Source organism: Xiphophorus hellerii, chromosome 6 (assembly GCF_003331165.1).
Source record: "Xiphophorus hellerii strain 12219 chromosome 6, Xiphophorus_hellerii-4.1, whole genome shotgun sequence".
NCBI classification, from domain to species: domain Eukaryota; kingdom Metazoa; phylum Chordata; class Actinopteri; order Cyprinodontiformes; family Poeciliidae; genus Xiphophorus; species Xiphophorus hellerii.
Window position 1 is genome coordinate 7366655 of NC_045677.1, and position 20611 is coordinate 7387265.

Here is a 20611-nt window from a genome sequence, read left to right on the forward strand (position 1 = left end):
TTTAAACTTTGAAGCATTATGTTTTTCAAGAGAAAAAGTTATTTTAAAAAGTAGTTTATGGAAGGGTCATATTGTAGTGGAATCATAAAATTAACCAACAAAAATTGATGTCAGTGGAAGAATGAACTGGGGAGAAATTAAAAGGCTTAACAATTGCGAAACCTATTCCACACCAGCAGGTGGCAGTCATGTACCACTCAGCTTGCAATCAGAGCCTAAACAAATCCCCAAGAAAAAAAAAAACTAGATTTAATTCAGTTCTTATCGGTTGTAGAAGGACATTAAAAGTGGCCGATGGTTGATAAATATCTACTTTTGGATTTTTACGTAGTGGAATTTTTAAATATCTACTAACATTTTAGTAAAAACTTCTCTGTTTGGAGGTTAGCTAACGCTAGCTGACTTTTAGCTTGGGGGAGCTAGCATCATGTCACAACACGAGCTGGTTCTGGACACTGGACAGGGCAGCGGAGCTGTCAGCGAGGGGAGACGGAGAAGAAGTCGACTCGGGCTGGTCGTCACCGGGGTTGTTGGAGGGTCGCTGGTCGCTCTTTACGCGGTGGCCGCTCCGTTTGTTGCCCCTGCCCTCAGAAGAGTCTGCCTCCCGTTTGTTCCAGCCACCACGGCTCAGGTGGAGAACGTTCTCAGGGTGCTGCGGACCAGAACGGGAACTCTGGTGGACATCGGCAGCGGAGATGGAAGGATAGTAAGTGCAGATTGGCCCTGCCATCTGTCTGTCTCTATACATATATACAAAATAGGTTATTTATTTATTACTTATTTATTTTTGTCTAAAACAGTCACCATGCAATTTCCCATGAATGCTCTACAAACAGGGGGAACCATTAGAAATCCATTTGGACTTGTAATAGTCCGTTTATTCTGATATTTTCTCAATTTTAAACAGTGAAAGAGAATGTCACCATTCTTTTTCAAAGTAAACATGTTAAGATCCTGAGAGTAAATTAATTGTGGGTTATATCCATATAATCTGATCATTTTTGCCTCCTGAAGCAAAAAACGAACAAATGATATTCTAAAAACTTTAACCTTAAGTTGTAAACCCACAGAAGTCTATTCCAGGTTTTTTGATGGTGACAATGTTTTTTATTTAAATCTAACAGAAAATGGAGAAATTACAACTTTCCTGATTACATGCTGTTTAATGTGTTTATGGACTGAATTTTTTTTAATTTCTCTTTGGAATTAATAAAGTAGTTTTGAATTGAATTAGATGCATGTAATCTTAATGTATTTGAACTGCAACTGCACTACATTGAGAAAATATACAGTAATGTTGGTGAATTCAGTGAGAAATACACGCGCTTAGTAAACAAATGAACTAAAATCTGATCTATCTGTCTCAACTGCTCATTTTTATTGATAAAAAAAAAACATTTTTGAATGGTGTCTGCTGTTTTTGGAATTAAAACAACTTACTTGTAATTTTCACCCGTTTACCTTCTAATACCTTTTTACCCTGCATTAGGCAACATGTGTCACCAAATATATTGCAAGCATAACAGCCCAGAATGCTAAATAATAGCTTACTCTGATCATTTGATTTTATTTCAATAGCACACCTAGGAAGTTTTCCTGAGATGAAAAACTTAACAGAAGACTTCGATCAGACAAAGTACTTTTTAATTTATCCCCTGTTTGTTGACTAAATAGCCAATTCAAGCAATTTAACTTGGTCTGGTTTGTTTTTTCTTTTTTCAGTTAGTTAGCTTCTGTTAATTTCATCAAGTCTGTTAAAGAATGAAATTGCAGGCAGGTGGAAACCGATAGCCTACTTCATTTGTTTTCAGAATTCGAAGCCTCACCAGTAAGTTATTTAATTCATGAATAAAGTATGTCAATCTGCAGAATATGACCATCTCACATAATGAAGTCTGTCATCCTGCCAGAAAATGGTTTCTCCCCTTTTAGGAAATTAAAACAAAAAAATTGAATGGCTGTCCTTAATTATCTTCAGTATTGCTACATTCTGTCCTGCGGGAAGCCAACAGCAGCTGAAAAGTCCACTTATGACACACAATGGCTTTATTCCATTTTCTACTATGACTTATTAAAGCAATAAAATTAGCTCACTTCTAACTTTGCTGTCTCCTCTCTCTCTTTTTTTTTGCAGGTGATAGCAGCAGCAAAGTGTGGATTTCAGGCTTCTGGTTTGGAGCTGAACCCTTGGTTGGTTTGGTATTCTCGCTACAAAGCCTGGACAGATGGTGTCCACCGCTCCACCTCCTTTCACATCTCGGATTTGTGGAAGGTTGGTGGCTCCTGATTAGTGGAGCGCGTACGAGTGTTCGTTTAGTGTGACAAATAAACGGTAAAACTATTTAATTCTACTCTCTAAAACCCAAATGTTTTTTGTCCTTCTTGACAGGCTAGCTTTGCTCAGTATTCCAATGTTGTTATTTTTGGAGTTCCTCAAATGGTGAGTTTGTAACTCTGGGATAAAATCTTGCCGGGTGAAATTGCTGTACAAGTAAAATAAGATGTTGCTTGTATTTAGTATTCAAAATCCCTAATATGTTTTGTGTTATTTTTTTTTTTTCCATGACTGCAGATGGATCAGCTAGAGGACAAGCTGGCAAATGAGCTGCCAAGTTCAGCCAAGGTGGTCGCCTGCCGCTTCCCCTTTCCCACATGGGTCCCTGAAAGCACTGAGGGGGAAGGCATAGACACCGTGTGGGTGTATGACGCCAAAACATTTCGCTCAGATCTGCACAGAAAAACGGGCAAAACGTTGTTAGAACAAAAATCACCTCCACACTCATGAGATGTTTCCTAAAGCTCCCTAAAGCTTATTTATTTTGTTATTTTGTTTGTTTTGTTATTTGCAAAAATATACTTTAAATTAGCTGCCCACGGCATCCCTATCCAAAATTGCTCTGAAGAAAATTGGATGACATGAGTACTTTTGTATGTGTTTTTGAAATGAATTATCTTGTGTTCAAAACGAGACTCTAAATCAAACATAGTGATGGTAAGTTGAGAAAGCTGTATTTCTCACAGCAACAGAGAGTGCTACTCTCATTAATGCTTGTATAATTAGTTGGTTTTGTGTGTATTTAATAAAAACAAATGCTGTAATGTAAAAAAAAAAAAAAAAAAAGTGTCTCATTGCTCTTTGGTGCCATCTAGTGGTGAATAAGCCGTACTACCACGTGTTGTCGCTTTTGAGTATGTAGTGACTGCTAGCCGAATAACGATCAAGAAGCGTACGAATTATTTGTTTTAAAAACGCATGTTATTCTGGCCGTTTGAAAGTAAACACGGTGCCAAAATGTTTACTCGGAGATAGCTGACGGCCGTCTCTTTTCTACCCCACCGTCGGGCTGCATGTGTGGAGCTTAGCAGCCAGCCAAGATGGACACCGCAGAAGAAGGTAGCTAATGTTCAAACTTAAAATGATCTAATTTTGTGTTGCAACTTATCATGCCGCTCGTGTTGAAGCTACGCGCGTCGTGGCTTTAGTAGGTCTGAACCAACGACAGAGTCAAAGGAGTGCTTTATGCGTCCTGTAAAGATGGACAGTGTTGAGTGAAATGTAAGAAACCGTTAGCCAATTAGTGTTAGCTCCGCAGCTAACGGGTATTAGCTTCCATCTGTAAATACCAACAGCTGTGTTAGGTTGCTGCGGTTTGACATTTAGAGACATGATATGAAATACCGAAAGGTTCCGCTTGAAACCCCTCGAATAGATACGAAATACAAATGGACTCTTGTAATAACCCCGTGCAAAGTTTCTCTATGGTTTTTTTCAAGATAACGTTGATTAAGTTGCACCGTTATCAAACGGTTACGTACAGTAAGAAGGTACAGTAAGAAGGTACAGTAAGAAGCCAGCCACGCATACGATTAATTAGGTAACACTGTATTGTTTCTGTACTTGTTACAGTTGAAAATGCTACATTTCCAGATTGATGCTGATTTCTAATCGGTCTACTCGGGTATTACAGATATGCTACATTACATACTACATAATTATGTAATCTTTAAAAACGCCCAACTTGCTTCCCTTATGCCTGACTTGTAATAAATTGACATTGACGCTGGTAGTCGATAGCGGATAACCACCCAGGGCATTCTAAATGCCGTCACCGGCTAATTATAGGTATTTTATTTTGGTCACTGAACTACAAAGGGTAATCCAAGAATTAATAGTTTGGCGCTGTTGCCCTGTCCTCTTCACCTGCCAAATATTACAGCACATATATTTACATTTTTTAGGCTTCAAGGTTTGAGTTTTCAGGTAATACGGAGTTTCTAAGCAGTCTTGGAAAAGTATGCGAGTTGCTGATATCAAGCTGTGGACAAGAAAATGTTTGATTCTCCAATGTTTTCCTTCCATTTACCCCCAAAGTTCAGAAGTCTAATAAATAATAGCAATGATAATAGTAACAACTTGACAGTTAAAATAACTGGTAATAACACTATACATATGTCCTAAAAGTGGCCTACCGTGTCTTTGATTTGCAAAGTCAGTCCTGAATTTCAGACTTTGTCATGTTAGTATTTTTGTACTTTTGACTTGCTGATTGAATGCACATGGATGAAAAGAAATTGAAATACTTTTATAGTCTCCAGACAACTCCAGTGTCAGAAAGAACTGGACCCTTGGAACGTAAACTGGCTCTAAAAGTCTGAATTATTTATAGTTTTCTGCTGTTCAAGTAATTTATGTGTTTACTATTGAAAAAAAGTGCAATAAAGCCACTCAAGAATTTATTGAACTTCTGCTGATTGTAGATGATCTGTCAGAGAGAAATGCCGTGTCGAAGTAATTTTGACAAAAATATTTGAAACCTTCCTAATTTGTGTTTTTTGTATGCCTTTTACAGCAGACATTTGTCGAGTGTGTCGCTCGGAGGGCACCCAGGAAAAGCCTCTCTACCACCCTTGTGTTTGCACTGGCAGCATTAAGTTCATCCATCAGGAATGGTACGAGTGTGAAAACATTAATACACTCTAATGAAGGCGCATTCAGCTCTATTTTCTGTTGCTCTCGATGTCAAGCCGTTGCTTTAAATACGCATAAGTCATATTAAGCGTCAAACTCAAAGATAGAACGAATAATGCTGTTGAACTCATCCTGTTGTGTTTTGTCTTCACAGCCTACTGCAGTGGCTGAAACACAGTCGGAAAGAATACTGTGAATTATGCAAACACAGGTTTGCATTTACACCAAGTGAGTCGTTCTGTAAATAAAGGAGAAAAAAACACTGCCATGCAGAAGAATTCACACCCCTTCAACTTTTTCACATTTTGACAAATACAAATGTATAAATCCCTTTTTAAGTTTGCCACTCAAGTTGTTTAGATCGAGGCTATATTTATGTGTTTGAGTGGCCCAGTCAAAGTCCAGACCAAAAGCCACATGAAAAGACCTTCCCAATTCGTGTTCCTAACCTGACTGAGCTCGAGTTGTTTTGCAAATAAAATTACGATGGATACACGTGGTAAAATGTCAATGTCAAATTGATTTATTTAGCACTTTAAAAACAGGTTTAAAACTGCACCAAAGTGCTGTACAAAAATGATCATAAAATAAGTTGATGAAAAGGAAAAAACAATAATACAAGAAAAAAATATGTGTATAATGTCAAAGTAGATTAATAATAAGTAAACAAAAAAAAACCCCATCAGAACAGAAGAGCTACAGTATCAGGCCTCAGTTAAATGTCAGAGAATAAAAATGAGTTTTAAGAAGCAATTTAAAATGATCCAGGCTGTGGGCAGATTTAATCTGGAAAGGTAGATTAGGAGCAGCAACGGAGAAGGCCCGATTTCCTTTTCTCTTAAGTGGAGTCCGAGGAACATTCAGTAGCAGCTGATTATTTGATCTTAAAGTTCTGGACACAGAATGCAGTTTAATAAGATCCTGAAGACAAGGAGGGGCTAACCAATTTAAAACTTTCTAAGTTGTTAAAAGAATCTTAAAATCTATTAGATATGAAACGGGCAGCCAGTGTAAGGAGGCCAATATTCGACTTGCATCCGTACTTGGAACTCAAAATGCAGCAAAAGGTGGATGGATAAAAATGCACACCGCACGTTTTAGATTTTTATTTGTTGCAACAAAAAAACCACCATTAATTTCCACTTTATTTTTATGTGCCAATTTGTACCAGTTTGTCACGGCAAAAAAAAAAAAGAAGAAAAGTTGTGGTTGTAACATGTCCGAATGTGAAAAGGTTAATCAGCATTGGAGACATTTAAATATCTGTTATAAATATCTGTTCTTCCGTTTTATTCTCCAGTCTATTCTCCAGACATGCCGTCCCATCTACCTGTCCAAGACATCTTTGCAGGGCTGGTCACCAGTATCGGGACGGCCATCAGATACTGGTTCCACTACACTCTGGTGGCCTTTGCCTGGCTGGGTGTTGTGCCTCTCACCGCATGTAAGTCCCAAAAACAAACAAAAAGCAACTCAAAATAAACAGAAGAACTGAGAACAGGCTTTTACCGCACTGTTTTTACTGACGGTTTGTGTCTTCCTGCCAGGTCGCATCTACAAGTGTTTGTTTACCGGCTCCGTGAGCTCGCTTCTTACCCTGCCATTAGATATGCTTTCCACGTAAGTGTCTGTCCTTGAGTTTGTCTTCCTGTTTGTGGTTTTTGCAGCTCTTCACTGGCCATCGTGTTGTTGAGCTTTCAAAAACCAGTGATGAAATTCATTCCTCCATTCTTTAAAGAGACTAAGACAGTTTTTGATCAGACGGTTTTAAGGCAGTGAGCAATGGTGGATCTTTCAGGAATGGTGCCCCGGGCACGTCCCTCCTTCTGCCACCCTCAACTAATTAAAACACAAGCAATTATCAGATTTTGCTTTTCTTTCAGCAGAAACCAGGTAATGTAGACTTCCAATACTCGGCAGCAAGTAGCAGAAACTTAACATTAATTTTTTTTTTTTCAACAATTAATTTCCCTTCGGGATCAATAAAGTATTTCCGAATTTGAGTTTGAATTACTCCACTGCACAGACATATAATTAGCAGCAAACTTGTTCAGAGTAGAGCTAACAGATATTTTATTTTCCAGTTTTTGGGCAACCCATCCCTTTCTAATGCCGCCCTGGGCATCTGCCCGTATCAAAAAACCGCCACTGGCTATCAGCACTGGAAATCTTACTGAAGAAATTTTATTTATTTATTTTTTGTTGTTTTTTGCTATTAAGTAAGAAGTAAGAAAGAAATGTAAAAAAAAAATTACCTGCAGAGAGCAAATGAGTGATGAAACCTGAGACTGCCTTCTTTTTTTTTTTTTTGCATGCTAAATTAAAAGCTGCTCTTTATACGATTATTATTTTTTGTTTGTTATACCAGATTCAAAAGTTGCACTGAGTAATTGTAATGCCTGACTAACTCCTGTTCAGTCTGAAAATGTGTAGAAATAGACTAAAAGTATTTCCAGTTCTGAATAAGTTTAGAAAAAAAAAAAGAGTATGAATGGAGTGTTTTTAATACTTTTTAATATTTTTTTCTAGGCTCAATTTTATAAATCATTTGACCAAAAGAATACGTTTATAAAAAGTTATTTTTTCTTAGTTTTATAGTAAGTCTGGAATTTTAAAGTGAATATGTATAGAAACCCCTCTGCTCCGTTGTCCTAACCAACTACCAATTTTCCCTCTAATTGCTTATTTCACCAGTGTTTTCATCTTCCCACCACCTTTAGTTATTTCTCTCCCTTCGTTAGACGAATCGTGGAGCACATTTCAAATTCTTTTTTACTTTTGCAGGCAAAACCTGCTCGCCGACTGCCTCCAGGGCTGTTTCGTGGTCACCTGCACGCTGTGTGCCTTTATCAGCCTGGTGTGGCTTAGAGAGCAGATTGTCCACGGTGGAGCCCCACAGTGGCTGGAGCCGAATCAACCCCCTCTGGTTCCAAACCAGCCCAACCGTCCCGCACAAGCTAACGAGGTGAGCGCCATTCATGCTGCGGGTCGGCTACTTTTTTGATTTTCCTGCACATGGGGATTGTCATGTGGATGTGTTCAACTAACTCCCCGTTTTTCCTACGTGAAGATGCCACAATAGCAAACCCATCTGAAAAATGTGTATCATATGTTCTGAATGATAGGAAAACTGTTGGTAAAATCACCCCACCCCCCCAAAAAAAGTGTCATTATTGGAATTGAGGTTACATTTAAGTGCAGCTCTTCTACAACCACTCCAGGCCTCGTTGAAGCGAGTTTCGAATTGTTAAAACGAAACCCTCCACTGGGAAATCTGAAAGTGAGGCTGGCGGATGTGGAAATAGGAAGCTGAATATTTTCTGTATGCAAATACACTACAAAACATCTAAATCCTAACACGTATTTCCCAAAACTTGAAATAAGACAAAACTAACTTACAAATAACTTTTCAGCAAGATATAGGAGCTTGTTTTAAGTCAATAACTCCTTTAATATTAATGGGAAAAGTACCAGCTCTATTGGCAGGTTATTTCACATATTACATGGGAAAATGTCCTGTTATAAATAAAATAATCTACCAATGGAACTACCACTTTTTCATCAACATTAAGGAATTATTGACTTAAAACAAGCTCCTATTTCTTGCTTAAAAGTTACTTGTAAGGTTGTTTTGCCGTATTTCAAGTTTTCTAAGATATTTACTGTAGAAACTTGACAAAAAGACTTGGTAAGAGTTAGATATTTTTGCACTGTAGGATGAATATATCTGCTGCATAGTCCCAACCGTTTATTTCGTTTTTTTAACAATTCATGGCTGTGCAGAATCCGGCTGATAACGCCGCAGCAGCCGATGTCCCGGCTGCCGCAGACGAGGCAGGACGCCCCGGAGAGCACGGCCCCGACGAGCCGGACCGGGCCAATCAGCAGGAAGCCGGCGACGAAGCGGAACTGGACGACAACGATAGAGAGGACGAGGATGATGACGGGGAAGAAGATGAAGAGGAAGACGAGGAAGAGGGGAGGGAGGAGGACGCCGCTGATGCCAACAATGCAGGGCAGGGTGAGGAAAGATCCTATTTATTTTATTTTTTTGCTTGCTCCATAAAAAAACTGTTTTGTGATGCTTATGTTTCAGCGCTCAAACACATTTTTTATAATTCTTGCTCATTGGGATTTTACTGCACTTCTGTAAATGTTGGGAAAGTGATGACAAGTTGGGTGTATGGCTAATTGGGATTAGCTGAACTTAGCACATAGAAGTTCTGAGATTTACCTTTGGATAAATTTAAGTTCTAACTCAACGTGCCTAAAACAGTATACATAATATTTACAAAAAATAAAAAAATTTCAGTAGGCTGTCAGTACTACTTCCTGTTTCTTTAAGTATCTTCCTTCTTTTCAAAAGATTTGAACTGGAACGCCCTGGAATGGGACCGAGCAGCAGAGGAGCTGACCTGGGAAAGGGTAGGAATCTTTATTTCCCTTTTTATTGCTGCCCTTGATTTAATTTTATTTGAAGTTCTTTTTTTAAATTGCGCAGAAATAGCCTCCATTACTAGTGGAAATGCAGAGATCAGAGATTCTGTGGCCAATTTCCGAGCTCTGCTTGTTGTTTTAACTAATTTCTTTAAAAATCATAATAGATTTTTTTTTGTTTTCTGCTTGCTCTTGTGAAAAGTCATTATTATCCGCCTTACGAGCAGAGACGCTATAACATGATGGCTTAAAATAAGGTTTTTATCATCTTTGAAAACTAAGGCAATAATTTCAGAACTGACATCTTAAACCATCTTTAGCGTCTTAGCATTTTAGAAAAACAGCAGTCTCCATCTAGAAAAAGTAGAGTAGCAACTGTGAACTTTCCAATGTTTCTAAATCCAACATGTTCTCCAATAGAGGTTGAAAGGTCAAATGGATAAAACAGCTTCTTTCTGTACGGCTTGCTTTCTCTTGCTCTCTGGCAGCCGGAATGAACTGTACTGTACGGAATGAACTTGACAGACATATTGTTTTAGTTTGGCTAAGTTTTAGTATTGTTTTCCATTTGTTTCTCAGATGCTTGGACTAGATGGTTCCCTTGTTTTCTTGGTAGGTGCATTGCTTTTCTTGCACTTCTTCTTCACACATCATTTAAAATCTTGTTGTAAATTAGATTAATATGCATCTTTAAAGGGCCCAAAAATTCTAACATGGAAGGCTTCCATGAGAACTTCAGTGCTGAATTAAGCCGTGTAAATTACGTTAAATGTGAACCTTGTTGTGTGTCCGTTTCCAGGAACACGTCTTCTGGGTGGTGTCTCTTAACACACTCTTCATCTTGGTGTTTGGTGAGTTCAGTCAGTCTTTATACGGAATCACAAGCTTTGACAAACATTTGTCTCTTTTAATGACATGAGAACCTTTCTGCATTTTATTCCAGCTTTCTGCCCATACCACATTGGCCATTTCTCAGTTGTCGGGCTGGGCTTTGAAGACTATGTAAGTTCACCAGAATACACAATGAGGAACTTCTGCCTAGACGGGACGGTCAAAAATTATTATTTTTTCTATCTGCAGGTCAAAGCCTCACATTTCGACGGCCTCATCACCACAGTAGTGGGGTACATCCTCCTGGCTGCTGCTCTCGTAGTCTGCCATGTATCCTCTTCATGCTGCACTTTTTCTTTTTTCTTTTTTTTTGGAAATGATTGTCACAAAATCTTGAAATCTTTAACATTTATCCAAAAGAATTCCAGTTTGAGTCAGTATTCCTGTCGTACAGTGTCTTTCAAGTATTTGCATCGCTTGGATACATTTTTTCATATTACAACCACAAACTCTAGTGTGTTTTATTGGGGATTTTATCGAATTGATCAACACGCAGAAGCTTGTGCTCTGTATGCTTTTACTTGTGAAGTGCAAATAACAGCAGGAGAGTTTTCAAACATTTTCAAATCCAGGTTTCTCTTGTCCATCTGTATAAGTCCTTAAATGAGGCTACTGCAGGCTTTGGCTTCCCTCTTCAAGTTCCAGCGGCCCAGGCGCCTGCTGGGTGTCTGCTACATTGTTGTCAAGGTAAAGAAACACTGGAAACACTTGCTCTCCATCTCTCGCTACACACACACGCACCACACACCCCCACACACACTTACTTTCATTGCTAGCAAAGCTTTCAATCTCAAAGGCAATTTGGATAATTTTAATGATATGAAAACAAACTTTAATTGCGAGACTTTTTTTGTTTGTTTGTTTTTTTGCCCTCTCTCTCAGGTTTCCCTTCTGGTTGTCATGGAGATCGGCTTGTTCCCTCTCATTTGCGGCTGGTGGCTTGACATTTGTTCACTGGTAAAGCAAACGAGTGGAAAGAAAACATTGTTGTCGTGTTGCTTCAGTTGCATCCTGGGCAACGTGAAACTTTTTGTTAAAATAACGGCGTTTAAATGTTAAGCCATTTAGCCTAAATCCTTATAATTACTAAAAAGTAATGATTTTCATTAAAGGAAATGTTTGATGCGACGCTGAAGGACAGAGAGCAGAGTTTCGACTCCGCTCCAGGTACAACAATGTTCCTCCACTGGCTGGTTGGCATGGTGTACGTCTTTTACTTCGCTTCCTTCATCCTTCTGCTCAGAGAGGTAAGCCACACCCACTCGCACGTGTGAAGAGTTGTGTTTGAGAAAGGCGTCCTCCAAGGTACATTTTTGGTTTGCGCGTGTGCAGGTTCTTCGCCCAGGTGTGCTGTGGTTCCTGCGGAACCTGAACGACCCAGACTTCAACCCAGTGCAGGAGATGATTCACCTCCCAATCTACAGGCACCTCCGGAGATTCACACTATCAGTGGTAAGTAAAAAAAAAAAAAACATGATTTGCCTTTTTTGTTGTTTTTTTTTACTCAGTTTGATGCTTTGGCTTCAACTAGTCCTTTTTTGCCTGAAGGATAATTTTCATTTAATGAATCTTCATAATTCACTTTATTTGTTGTTTTATTTATTTTGGATATTTAAAATGTCTTCCAGTTCCAGTGTTAAATGTTCTTTAGAATATAAAGTTTATTAACCTTTTGAGAACGTGCTTTTATGTTATTGTCACCATTACTTGAAAACGTTCTCCAAACAACATCATCGTTTATCGCAATAACAATTTATCGTCCAGCTAAATTTGCTACTGTGACTTGTCTGTTTACAACCAATCCCAAATAAAGGCCACCTGCTTGTAATTTAATGTCTGCATAAATGCTGCTGCTCTGGTTTAGACTCAAAGTTCTCCCTTGGTGGCGATCAGACCTCTCTCTTTCTCTTTGTCTCTACCTCGTGCTAACCTCGTCACGCTGCTGATGTTGTTGATGGTTGTGTGTGTTTTACCAAACAGCCCACGCTTCAGACTTGAGGGTGATGGCTGAAGCGCCTTCGCCAATCAGTCTGAACAACTACTCACATTCGACTGTGTGGGCGTGTGTGTGTGTGTGTGTACGCTCCCTCCAGGTTGTGTTCGGCTCCATCGTCCTGCTGATGCTGTGGCTTCCAATCAGGATCATTAAGCTGCTCTCCCCTGCCTTCCTTCCCTACAACGTCATGCTGTACAGGTGCGGCAAATTCAAACCGAGCCTCATTTGGCGGTTCACACATAGAGAAAGTGAAAAATGACTGGTTATCAACAGTGATATTGCCATTATGTAGTGAATTGGAGACTTGGTGGGTGTGTGGCTTCCACAGTGATGCGCCGGTCAGCGAGCTGTCGCTGGAGCTGCTGCTGCTTCAGGTCGTCCTGCCTGCCTTACTGGAGCAGGGTCACACCCGGCAGTGGCTCAAACGTCTCGTCCACGCCTGGACTTTCACGGCTGGATATGTGCTGTAGGTCTGACACACAAGCTAAGCTTTTATCTTTGTAGAACAAGCTATTGAGTTTAAATGAAAGTCTTAGTTAGAAAATTGCTTTCGTTTTTGTTGAAAATTGCTTTCAAGAACATATGTTCTTGTTCTTCTCTTGTCCTCTTGTCATAGGATTAGATACTGTATATAAAGTAGTGAATAAGATTTATTTGTATAACCTGTCATCACTTAGGCAGCTCAGAGTGCTTTACACTATAAACACATAATCCAGTGACCAATTTTGAAACAAGCAATAAACATTGCATTTTGTCAAATTCTATCATCAGGCATATATACATCAAATATTTCAAACCAGGTTGGGTTTTTAGCCTTGATTTAAAGGAGTTCAGTGTTTCAGCATCTTTGCAGTTCTCTGGAAGTTTGTTCCAGATTCGTGGTGCATAAAAACTGAACGCTACTTCTCCGTGTTTGGGCAATAAACATCCTGCCAACAGTGACCTTCACTCGTACCTCCTGGGGGAGCACGAAGACAACGCCAACCAACCAAACAACGCGCCCAATCGATTGAACAACAACCGCAACCCGGGGCTTGTGGAGGGGCTTCACGCCGCCCACCAAGCCATCCTGCAGCGGGTCGGTCCTCTGGCGGTCCAGCCCTACCACCGACCCCCCCACTTCCTCCTCAAGGTGCCTTTTCACAGACGATTTCAACAAATCCACGTCAGTTGTGTTGCTCTGATTTTTAAAAATTTTCTTTCATATGTTTTTGTTCAGATCGTTCTGCTGGTGGTCTTCATGTGCGTGACTCTTTTACTCGCGAGTCTAATCTGTCTTACACTCCCAGGTAAGCACTCACTTTAGTCCTTCACAGAATACACCAGATGACTTTGAAATGACCTAGACAAAGGATATCAGAGTACCCTTACTCCCAGTTGTTACATTTTATCTGTCTGCGTTGGACCTCCGCTCCTCTTCCTCCATCCTTCATGCTTCTTCGTTCCCCCTCTCAGTGTGCGTGGGTCGCTGGCTCATGTCTCTGTGGATGGGCAGCGCAGTGGTCCATGAGCTGTACACGACAGCCAGCGGCCTGTACGTCTGCTGGGTGTCCGTCCGCGCCGCCACCGTGCTGCTGTCCTGGATGCCGCAGGGCAGGATGGTCATCATGGTCAAAGTTCAAGAGTGGACGCTCATGGTAACGTCCCGTCTCTGCCGCGGCCGACAACAAAAACCTCCGGCGAGTGAAATTTGGATTGTTTTTGTTTGGATTGTTTTTGATGGCCGCAGATCTTTAAGACGGTGGTGGTAGCCGTGATGTTAGCCGGGGTCATCCCTCTGCTGCTGGGCCTGCTGTTTGACCTGGTCGTCGTCGCTCCTCTCAGAGTCCCAATGGACCAGACGCCTCTCTTCTACCCTTGGCAGGTAGGAATATACAGTAAAATACACGGTGGGATCAGAGTGTGTAATCATTTTTATCGTTTTATTTCAGTTTCTTTTGCCTCATTTGGTCATTTTCACATAACTTGTCAGTTTTTGTTTAATTTTAATGCAAGATTTTTTTTTCTTTTTTTGGAACTGCAAAAGAGCTTAACATGAATTTCTTCTGATAGTTACTGTCTAGCATAATTTTTCCTTCTTGTTTCCTGAATGACTAGTTGTCCACTTTACCAGGTTTTAGGCTTATAAAATGTGGGTGATAAATTTGAACGTTTCTACAGCTGCTTCCTAACTGATGCCAGAAAAGAACTGGGTCGGTTTTCTACAACCTCTAGAAAACTAGAAACTCTAGTTTATACTCAAGTTAATACTAAAGCCCATTTTTTTGTAAGGATGACTGTAGAAAAATAAAGCTTACCTTCACAAATTAGAATATTTATCTCAGAATCCCAACAAAACAAAAAAAATCCTAATATCTACAACTGCATTTCTGAATGTTGTTCTAGAATGCTTCATAATCCCAGTCAGATAATCTCTCATCTGCACCAGCAGTGCTGGAAAGTAGGAATTATTAAGTGCTTAATAACTCCGTCTGGTGATATTAAAATGTTTAATTAAAAAGCGAGAAGGAACTCATGTTTAAGGATTTTTTTTGTGGAAAATATGAGCTCTACGCGTTTGACCTACTGAAGCTCAGTGACGCACTAATTCAGTGTTTTATTAGTGTCGAAGCTTTTATTGTCTTAAATTAAACAGACCTAAAGCAAACTACCTCCAGAGTTTTAAACATCTAAGCCTGCCACCAGTTTCTTTTTTTAATGGTCCGTAGAAAAATCATCATGTTTACACCGGACAACTGGAATAAAGTTTAAAAAAAAATTTTTTGTAACAATGTTTTTTTTAAATTTTAAAAAGATTTAAAAATCTTTACTAACTGCAAAACCACAAAATCTTACCAAGTATTTTTGGTCTAGTTTCTGGTGTAAATATCTTAGTACACTAGAAATAAGAGACTAACTCATAGATAGCCTTTCAGCAAAACAAAGTAGCTTGTTTTTAGTCAATAATTCCTTAATATTGATAAAAAAGTACTACTTCCATTGGCAGATTATTTCACTTACAACATGGAAAAGTACCTTGTTGTAAATGAAATAATATGTCATTGGTACTAGCACTTTTTCATCAATATTAAGGAATTACTGACTTAAAACAAGTTTATATTTCTTGCTGAAAAGTTACTTGTAAGTTGGTTTTTGTCTTATTTCAATTGTATTACAAAATTTGAACTAGAAACTAGACTAAAATTACTTGTTAATATATTGTTTTCTTGCATTGCAGTTACTTATTAGGCAGTCTAAGTGTGACTTTTTCCACTTGGGCTCAGCAGTGAGGCATGATTGCATATGTTGATGTGTTTTGGTTTCAAGTCTGTTTGGCTTCTAATCGCTTGAAAACAGGTTTTCAGCATTGAATTTGTTAAAAACGAAGTAACTACAAACATTTGCGACTGTCTCAGTGTGCTAACTTGAAAGGCTTCTTGTTGTGCTGCAGGACTGGGCTCTGGGAGTCCTTCATGCAAAAATCATCGCTGCCATAACACTGATGGGCCCCCAGTGGCGGCTCAAAGCGGTCATAGAGCAGGTCAGTCTCACTTTCTGCCAAGTTCCTGCCAATCAGGAAGGAGAAAACAGGAACAGGGATGTTTGAATACTCTGTGCAAGACGCCAAAACGTTTAAAGCCTCTTGTTTAGAGACGTGCTTTAGAACTAAGCACCCTATTTTATCTGCATCATTAATGATTAACCTCTGATTTCATAACTGTGTGGTGATTTGACCACTGTTTAAACTGTATTTGAAACATCTGTCTCCAGGAAGTTAAGAAAGACTATCGGTTAAAATATCGGCTGCCAGCCATCTTGAATTTTTAAGTTTCGGTATTTGCAGTGGAATCCTACAAATAGATGCAAACTTTCTGGAATTTCTTTCAATTTCTTTTTATTATCCCAAATTATCCCCGCTTATTTGCCTGTAAAAAGAAAGTTTTGGAATCCCGTAAGCATTTACTCGCTCCTCCTTGCAGGTGTACGCCAACGGCATCAGAAACATCGACCTTCACTTCATCGTGCGGCGGTTGGCCGCCCCCGTCATTTGCCTCCTGCTGCTGTTGCTCTGTGTTCCCTACACCATATCTAGAGGCCTCACACCGCTGCTGGGTAAGGACAGCTCTGGATGTTTATCTTTCATCTCTTACCATTTCAACAGACTTCTCTGCAATAGCATTTGAGGAAATTATAAAGATGTCGATTTACAGAAAATAAAATAAATAAATATTCAGATTGCATTTTGGGAAGATTTTTGTTTTCTCAACAGCCAAATGTGAAACATAAATGACAACAGAATCCCAGCTAATAAATCCCAGTGATTGAGTTTGGCCCCTACTTTGCTTGATGCTTTATTAAGATAACTGCTCTCATCGTTTCTGCACATACTCCACTCATTTCCATTGCTCATTCTCTGCTTTTTGTTTTCCAGGAGTGCAGCCAAAGATGCAGATACTGGTAGAGAGGAAGATCTATCCGTTTCTGCTGATGGTGGTCGTACTGCTGGCCTTTCTGTCCTTTCAGATTCGCCAGTTCAAGCGACTTTACGAACACATCAAAAACGACAAGTCAGTAAAATCTAATATCAGTTTAACTACTTTCAGCTTACAGATCCTTGCAAAAGGACGCTAGGTCAGAAATTAACAGGTATTTTAGTAATCAATTATTCTGACGATTAGTCAATCGGATAAAAAAAACTATTGACGGATTATGCAGATTTATCATTGAACCACTGTGCACAGTCCCACAGGTTGAAACTGATACCGCATGTGTTTTTACAAGGCTTTTTTTTGTTGTTGCGTGGTTTTGGGAACTGACGGTCTGACGGTACAACTTCCCTGCTCCCGTGCTGTCCTTTTTTTTTTTTTTTTTTTTTAAATAAAATGTTAGAAATAGATTAAAAAATACAAATAAACAATTTATTTCCTTTTTAAAATAAGAAAACAAACATTTTATTGCCTAAAATGTAACACCATGGCGTTCTGTTAGTGAATTCAAACCTGGTGAAGCTGAAAGGGTCACTTCCGAAGTTTTGCTTTTTTACAAATAAAGTAAAGTTCTGTTTTATTTTTAGTTACAGCCAAAATATTTTGTCAACAAGTAGCCTTTTTTTTTGACAATGAGTTTAGAAATTATTTTACTACAGTATTATTTCAAAAATTGATTCATCGCGATTAATCCGATTCTTTGTTTCTGAACTTTTTCACATTTTCTCTCCATAGACTTGAGTTGTATTAGAATGTGAATAACAAATGAAAGGATTCATGGCTTTCTACTACAATTTTCTTTTGCACAGATTTATTTCCCCGTTGCGAGATGATGTATTTTGTAAGTAACATCCTTTTGCATTTCTTATTCCTCACTTCTCCACCAGATACCTGGTAGGACAACGACTGGTGAACTACGAGCGGAAGACGGGCCGGAGCTCCTCCAGCCCTCACACCACCTCCTCATAAGTCTGACACTGCGGCAGCTCCTCACCTCCCGTCCTCAAACACTGCATATAAAACCTCTGACTGCAGCCTCATCCCTTTCTTCTCCAGAATTCTCCCACAGTAGAGGTCGGGGAAGCAAAGCCGACAAGAAGCGAAGGCAAAAACTCTGCCTCATAAATGTTCATGTGAGGTTGAAAGAATCGAAACAAAGTCTTTAATCTTGTTCAGTTTGAGTCAAACTTTGTGGGATTACAAAATCCACTCGCTGGTCCTTCCGTTGTAGTCGCCTCCTCAGGTGTTTTTTTGGGGGGGGGGTTTATTTCCTGGAAGTTTGCTACGAAATTAAGGTCAGATGAGCATAGCTTTTACCTCAGATTGAGCTTCCTTTGAACATATTGTAGAATAAATGTGTGCACCATTTTTATACATATATATATATATATATATATATATATATATATATATATATATATATACAGTATATATATATATTTTCTTAGAGCTGTGAAGGAGATGTTTGGACTTTAGTTGGTGTACTTTGGTACTCTGAGGATCTTTAAGGTAAGGATGGAGTTGGAAACTGATTGGTCGATAATAAGACAACCCTCAGAGAGAGGGGGGGTACGGGGGAGTTGTAACAAAAAAATGTGAAGAACATGTTTTTATTTTTCTGATGTCACTGAGTTTTAGCGGTAAGCATTTTCATAGTTTTTTAGACATTTTAAAACTGAATCCTTTTAGATGTGGGCAAAAACAGAGGACAGAGGCTGCCTTCTGTCTTGCATCTTCTAGGCTAAGCCCAAAAACATTTGATTACCTAACAGTTTGAGACACAAAGCATCCTTTCCAGTACTCGGGGAAAAAAAAGTTGACCTTCTTAACACAGAATTTGCACTGAGTTCAGCTCGTCATCCAATGTTTACTCTGTGAAGAGTACCTTGGAAAATGCTAAAACTAAACCAGCCTGGAAACCCTCAAAAGACAACAGTTTAAAAAAAAAAACAGTCTAAAGAAAACACTGAGGAGATTAACCAGATGTTTGTCTCAGAGGTCAAAAACAACTATGTTCCGCTCAGCTGCTGTTAGTTCTTCATTTTTACTAGACGCTTATTTGAATGTTTTGTTAGTCATTTGTTAGCTTTACTAATTTGAACAGGTGCGTAAAATCCGCATTTTATCCCAGTAAAATTGGAAACCTGTGGCCGTCATGTGACGAAAAAGAATGTGAAAAGTTCAGTAAAACTGAGCTGCTCTGCTCATCTTTCAGTAAACAGTGACTGGATCGAGAGCTGCGCAACTGAACGACGTCAAGCGTGCAAATTTCAGCTCCCAGCTTTACTGTGCAGTTCTTTGTGGATCCATAAAGTTTGTACAGTAAAGCTGGGAAGTGATCAGTGAGCTCCAGAGTTTTCTTGGACAGAAAGTTGTTAACTGCTTAAGAGTTTTTTTTCCCCCTGATGTTCCCTTAAGATGTGGGTCTTTGGTGGACGATTTGTAAGGTCATGCTTATGACGGTAGATCCATCTGGGAATTCCCTGGGTCAGTTCGTTGGCCTTATGTTTTTTTGTTTGTTTTTTGTTTAATCCAACTGGCATAACGTAAGCTACACATGTCTTCATAACAGCAACATAGCAAGAAATCAGAGATAGCTGCTCCCCAGTGGGCGGTCTATTGGTCAGACAGGCCAAACCTCATGCAAAGGGCAGCTAAACACTTTTATATTCTTGTGTACGCGCGTGATCATATTTCACATAAAATGATCCACGCGCATCTGTAAACCTCATGAATCAGTCACAACAACAAAACACGGTCCTGACATAATCACTGATACCTGCATGGCAGTTTTGTGGGTTTTTTTGTGTTTTTTTTAAGTGTATAATTTTATTAAGATTATGTGGTTTTCATTTCAAACGTGTGAATATGAAATCGAACTGGATGTCAGTCGCTGAGCTTCTCACTTGTGTGACCAAGTTCTCTGGATTTCTCTGCTATCCCCCTTTTTCTAACCGTTTCTAGAGAAAAAGTCAGACAGCTGAGATGCTTTAGGAGTGTTCAGTTGTTTTTCAAGGCTAAAGAGAAAAGAAAAAGGCCTAGCCCTTCTCTGAATTCTTACCGCTGCCGTTTGAGAAAATCCCTTTTTTTTTTTTGCTGTTTTCTATAATCTTAAGAGACATTTAATTTAATTTATTTGTTTCGGATCAGTAATGGTCACGAAGAGTTAAAAGGTTTTTATTCCCCCACGTGTTTCACTGTGTCGCACTTTATGTTTCGGTTGCAATCATTTCAGTCTGTTGTGACGACACCAACATGGCTGGATTTCTGATTTTTTTCTTTTGTTTTTTTTTTTTGAGACGGACGCCAAGAGACGGAGGCGACGCCCCGGATTTTTACCTAAAGGACAAAAATGACTTTTGCATCTGTTCCTTGTAATGAATTTTACATTTTAGCTGGTATTTACTACTATTCCGTCGAGACAGATTGTGAATTTTACTTTCTTTCCAGGACCCCGTAGCTCTGCTGCTGTGTGGAACGCTCATATTTTAGAAAGATGCTATAAAGTGACCTTTTTAGTCCCTTTGAACTGAGCTGGACACATTGAATTTTAATGTTAAATTTCAATTTCTAGAAGCAAATAATCTCTATTTTTTTATATGTGCAAAAGAAAAAAAAAGGCAGTGGCATGTACTGTAACATAAAGGTAAAAAAAAATCTTAAAGTTCAATTGATTGTTGATTCTGTCATATAAATAATAAACGGATGTTAAGAATAGATGAGTTTATTTTTTCGGATAAATACCAATGTTAGCTTGACAAACTTATTTTGGAATCCCATATTTAAAAAAAAGTTAAACTGGCCACTAAAACGCCAAATTATATATATACATTTAAAAAGTATTCATTTTTG

At 39.0% G+C, this 20611-nt stretch overlaps 2 protein-coding genes across 3 annotated transcripts; both read left to right on the plus strand.

Annotated features, from left to right (window-relative positions):
• The first annotated feature begins 177 nt into the window (after positions 1-177).
• On the plus strand, positions 178-3101 carry atpsckmt (fATP synthase c subunit lysine N-methyltransferase). The gene is made up of 4 exons (XM_032566250.1): positions 178-706; positions 2135-2272; positions 2390-2440; positions 2573-3101. The coding sequence occupies exons 1-4, from the start codon at positions 428-430 to the stop codon at positions 2783-2785; spliced, it is 681 nt and encodes a 226-aa protein (XP_032422141.1). The 5' UTR covers positions 178-427; the 3' UTR covers positions 2786-3101.
• Positions 3102-3165: 64 nt separating this feature from the next.
• On the plus strand, positions 3166-20476 carry LOC116722105 (E3 ubiquitin-protein ligase MARCH6-like). Of its 2 annotated transcripts, none has more exons than XM_032566247.1 (26): positions 3166-3394; positions 4851-4950; positions 5124-5197; positions 6270-6413; positions 6517-6589; positions 7754-7934; positions 8753-8990; positions 9336-9394; positions 9986-10018; positions 10206-10257; positions 10350-10408; positions 10487-10567; positions 10916-10984; positions 11180-11254; positions 11410-11544; positions 11630-11749; positions 12391-12491; positions 12586-12759; positions 13233-13425; positions 13513-13582; positions 13749-13930; positions 14023-14157; positions 15724-15813; positions 16253-16385; positions 16705-16840; positions 17647-20476. In XM_032566247.1, exons 1-26 carry the CDS (start codon positions 3376-3378, stop codon positions 17726-17728), a joined length of 2808 nt encoding a protein of 935 aa, XP_032422138.1. In that variant the 5' UTR covers positions 3166-3375; the 3' UTR covers positions 17729-20476. The 2 variants fall into 2 exon arrangements, with proteins under 2 accessions (XP_032422138.1, XP_032422139.1); XM_032566248.1 differs by having other exon boundaries at positions 3167-3394; positions 12622-12759.
• Positions 20477-20611: the final 135 nt, after the last annotated feature.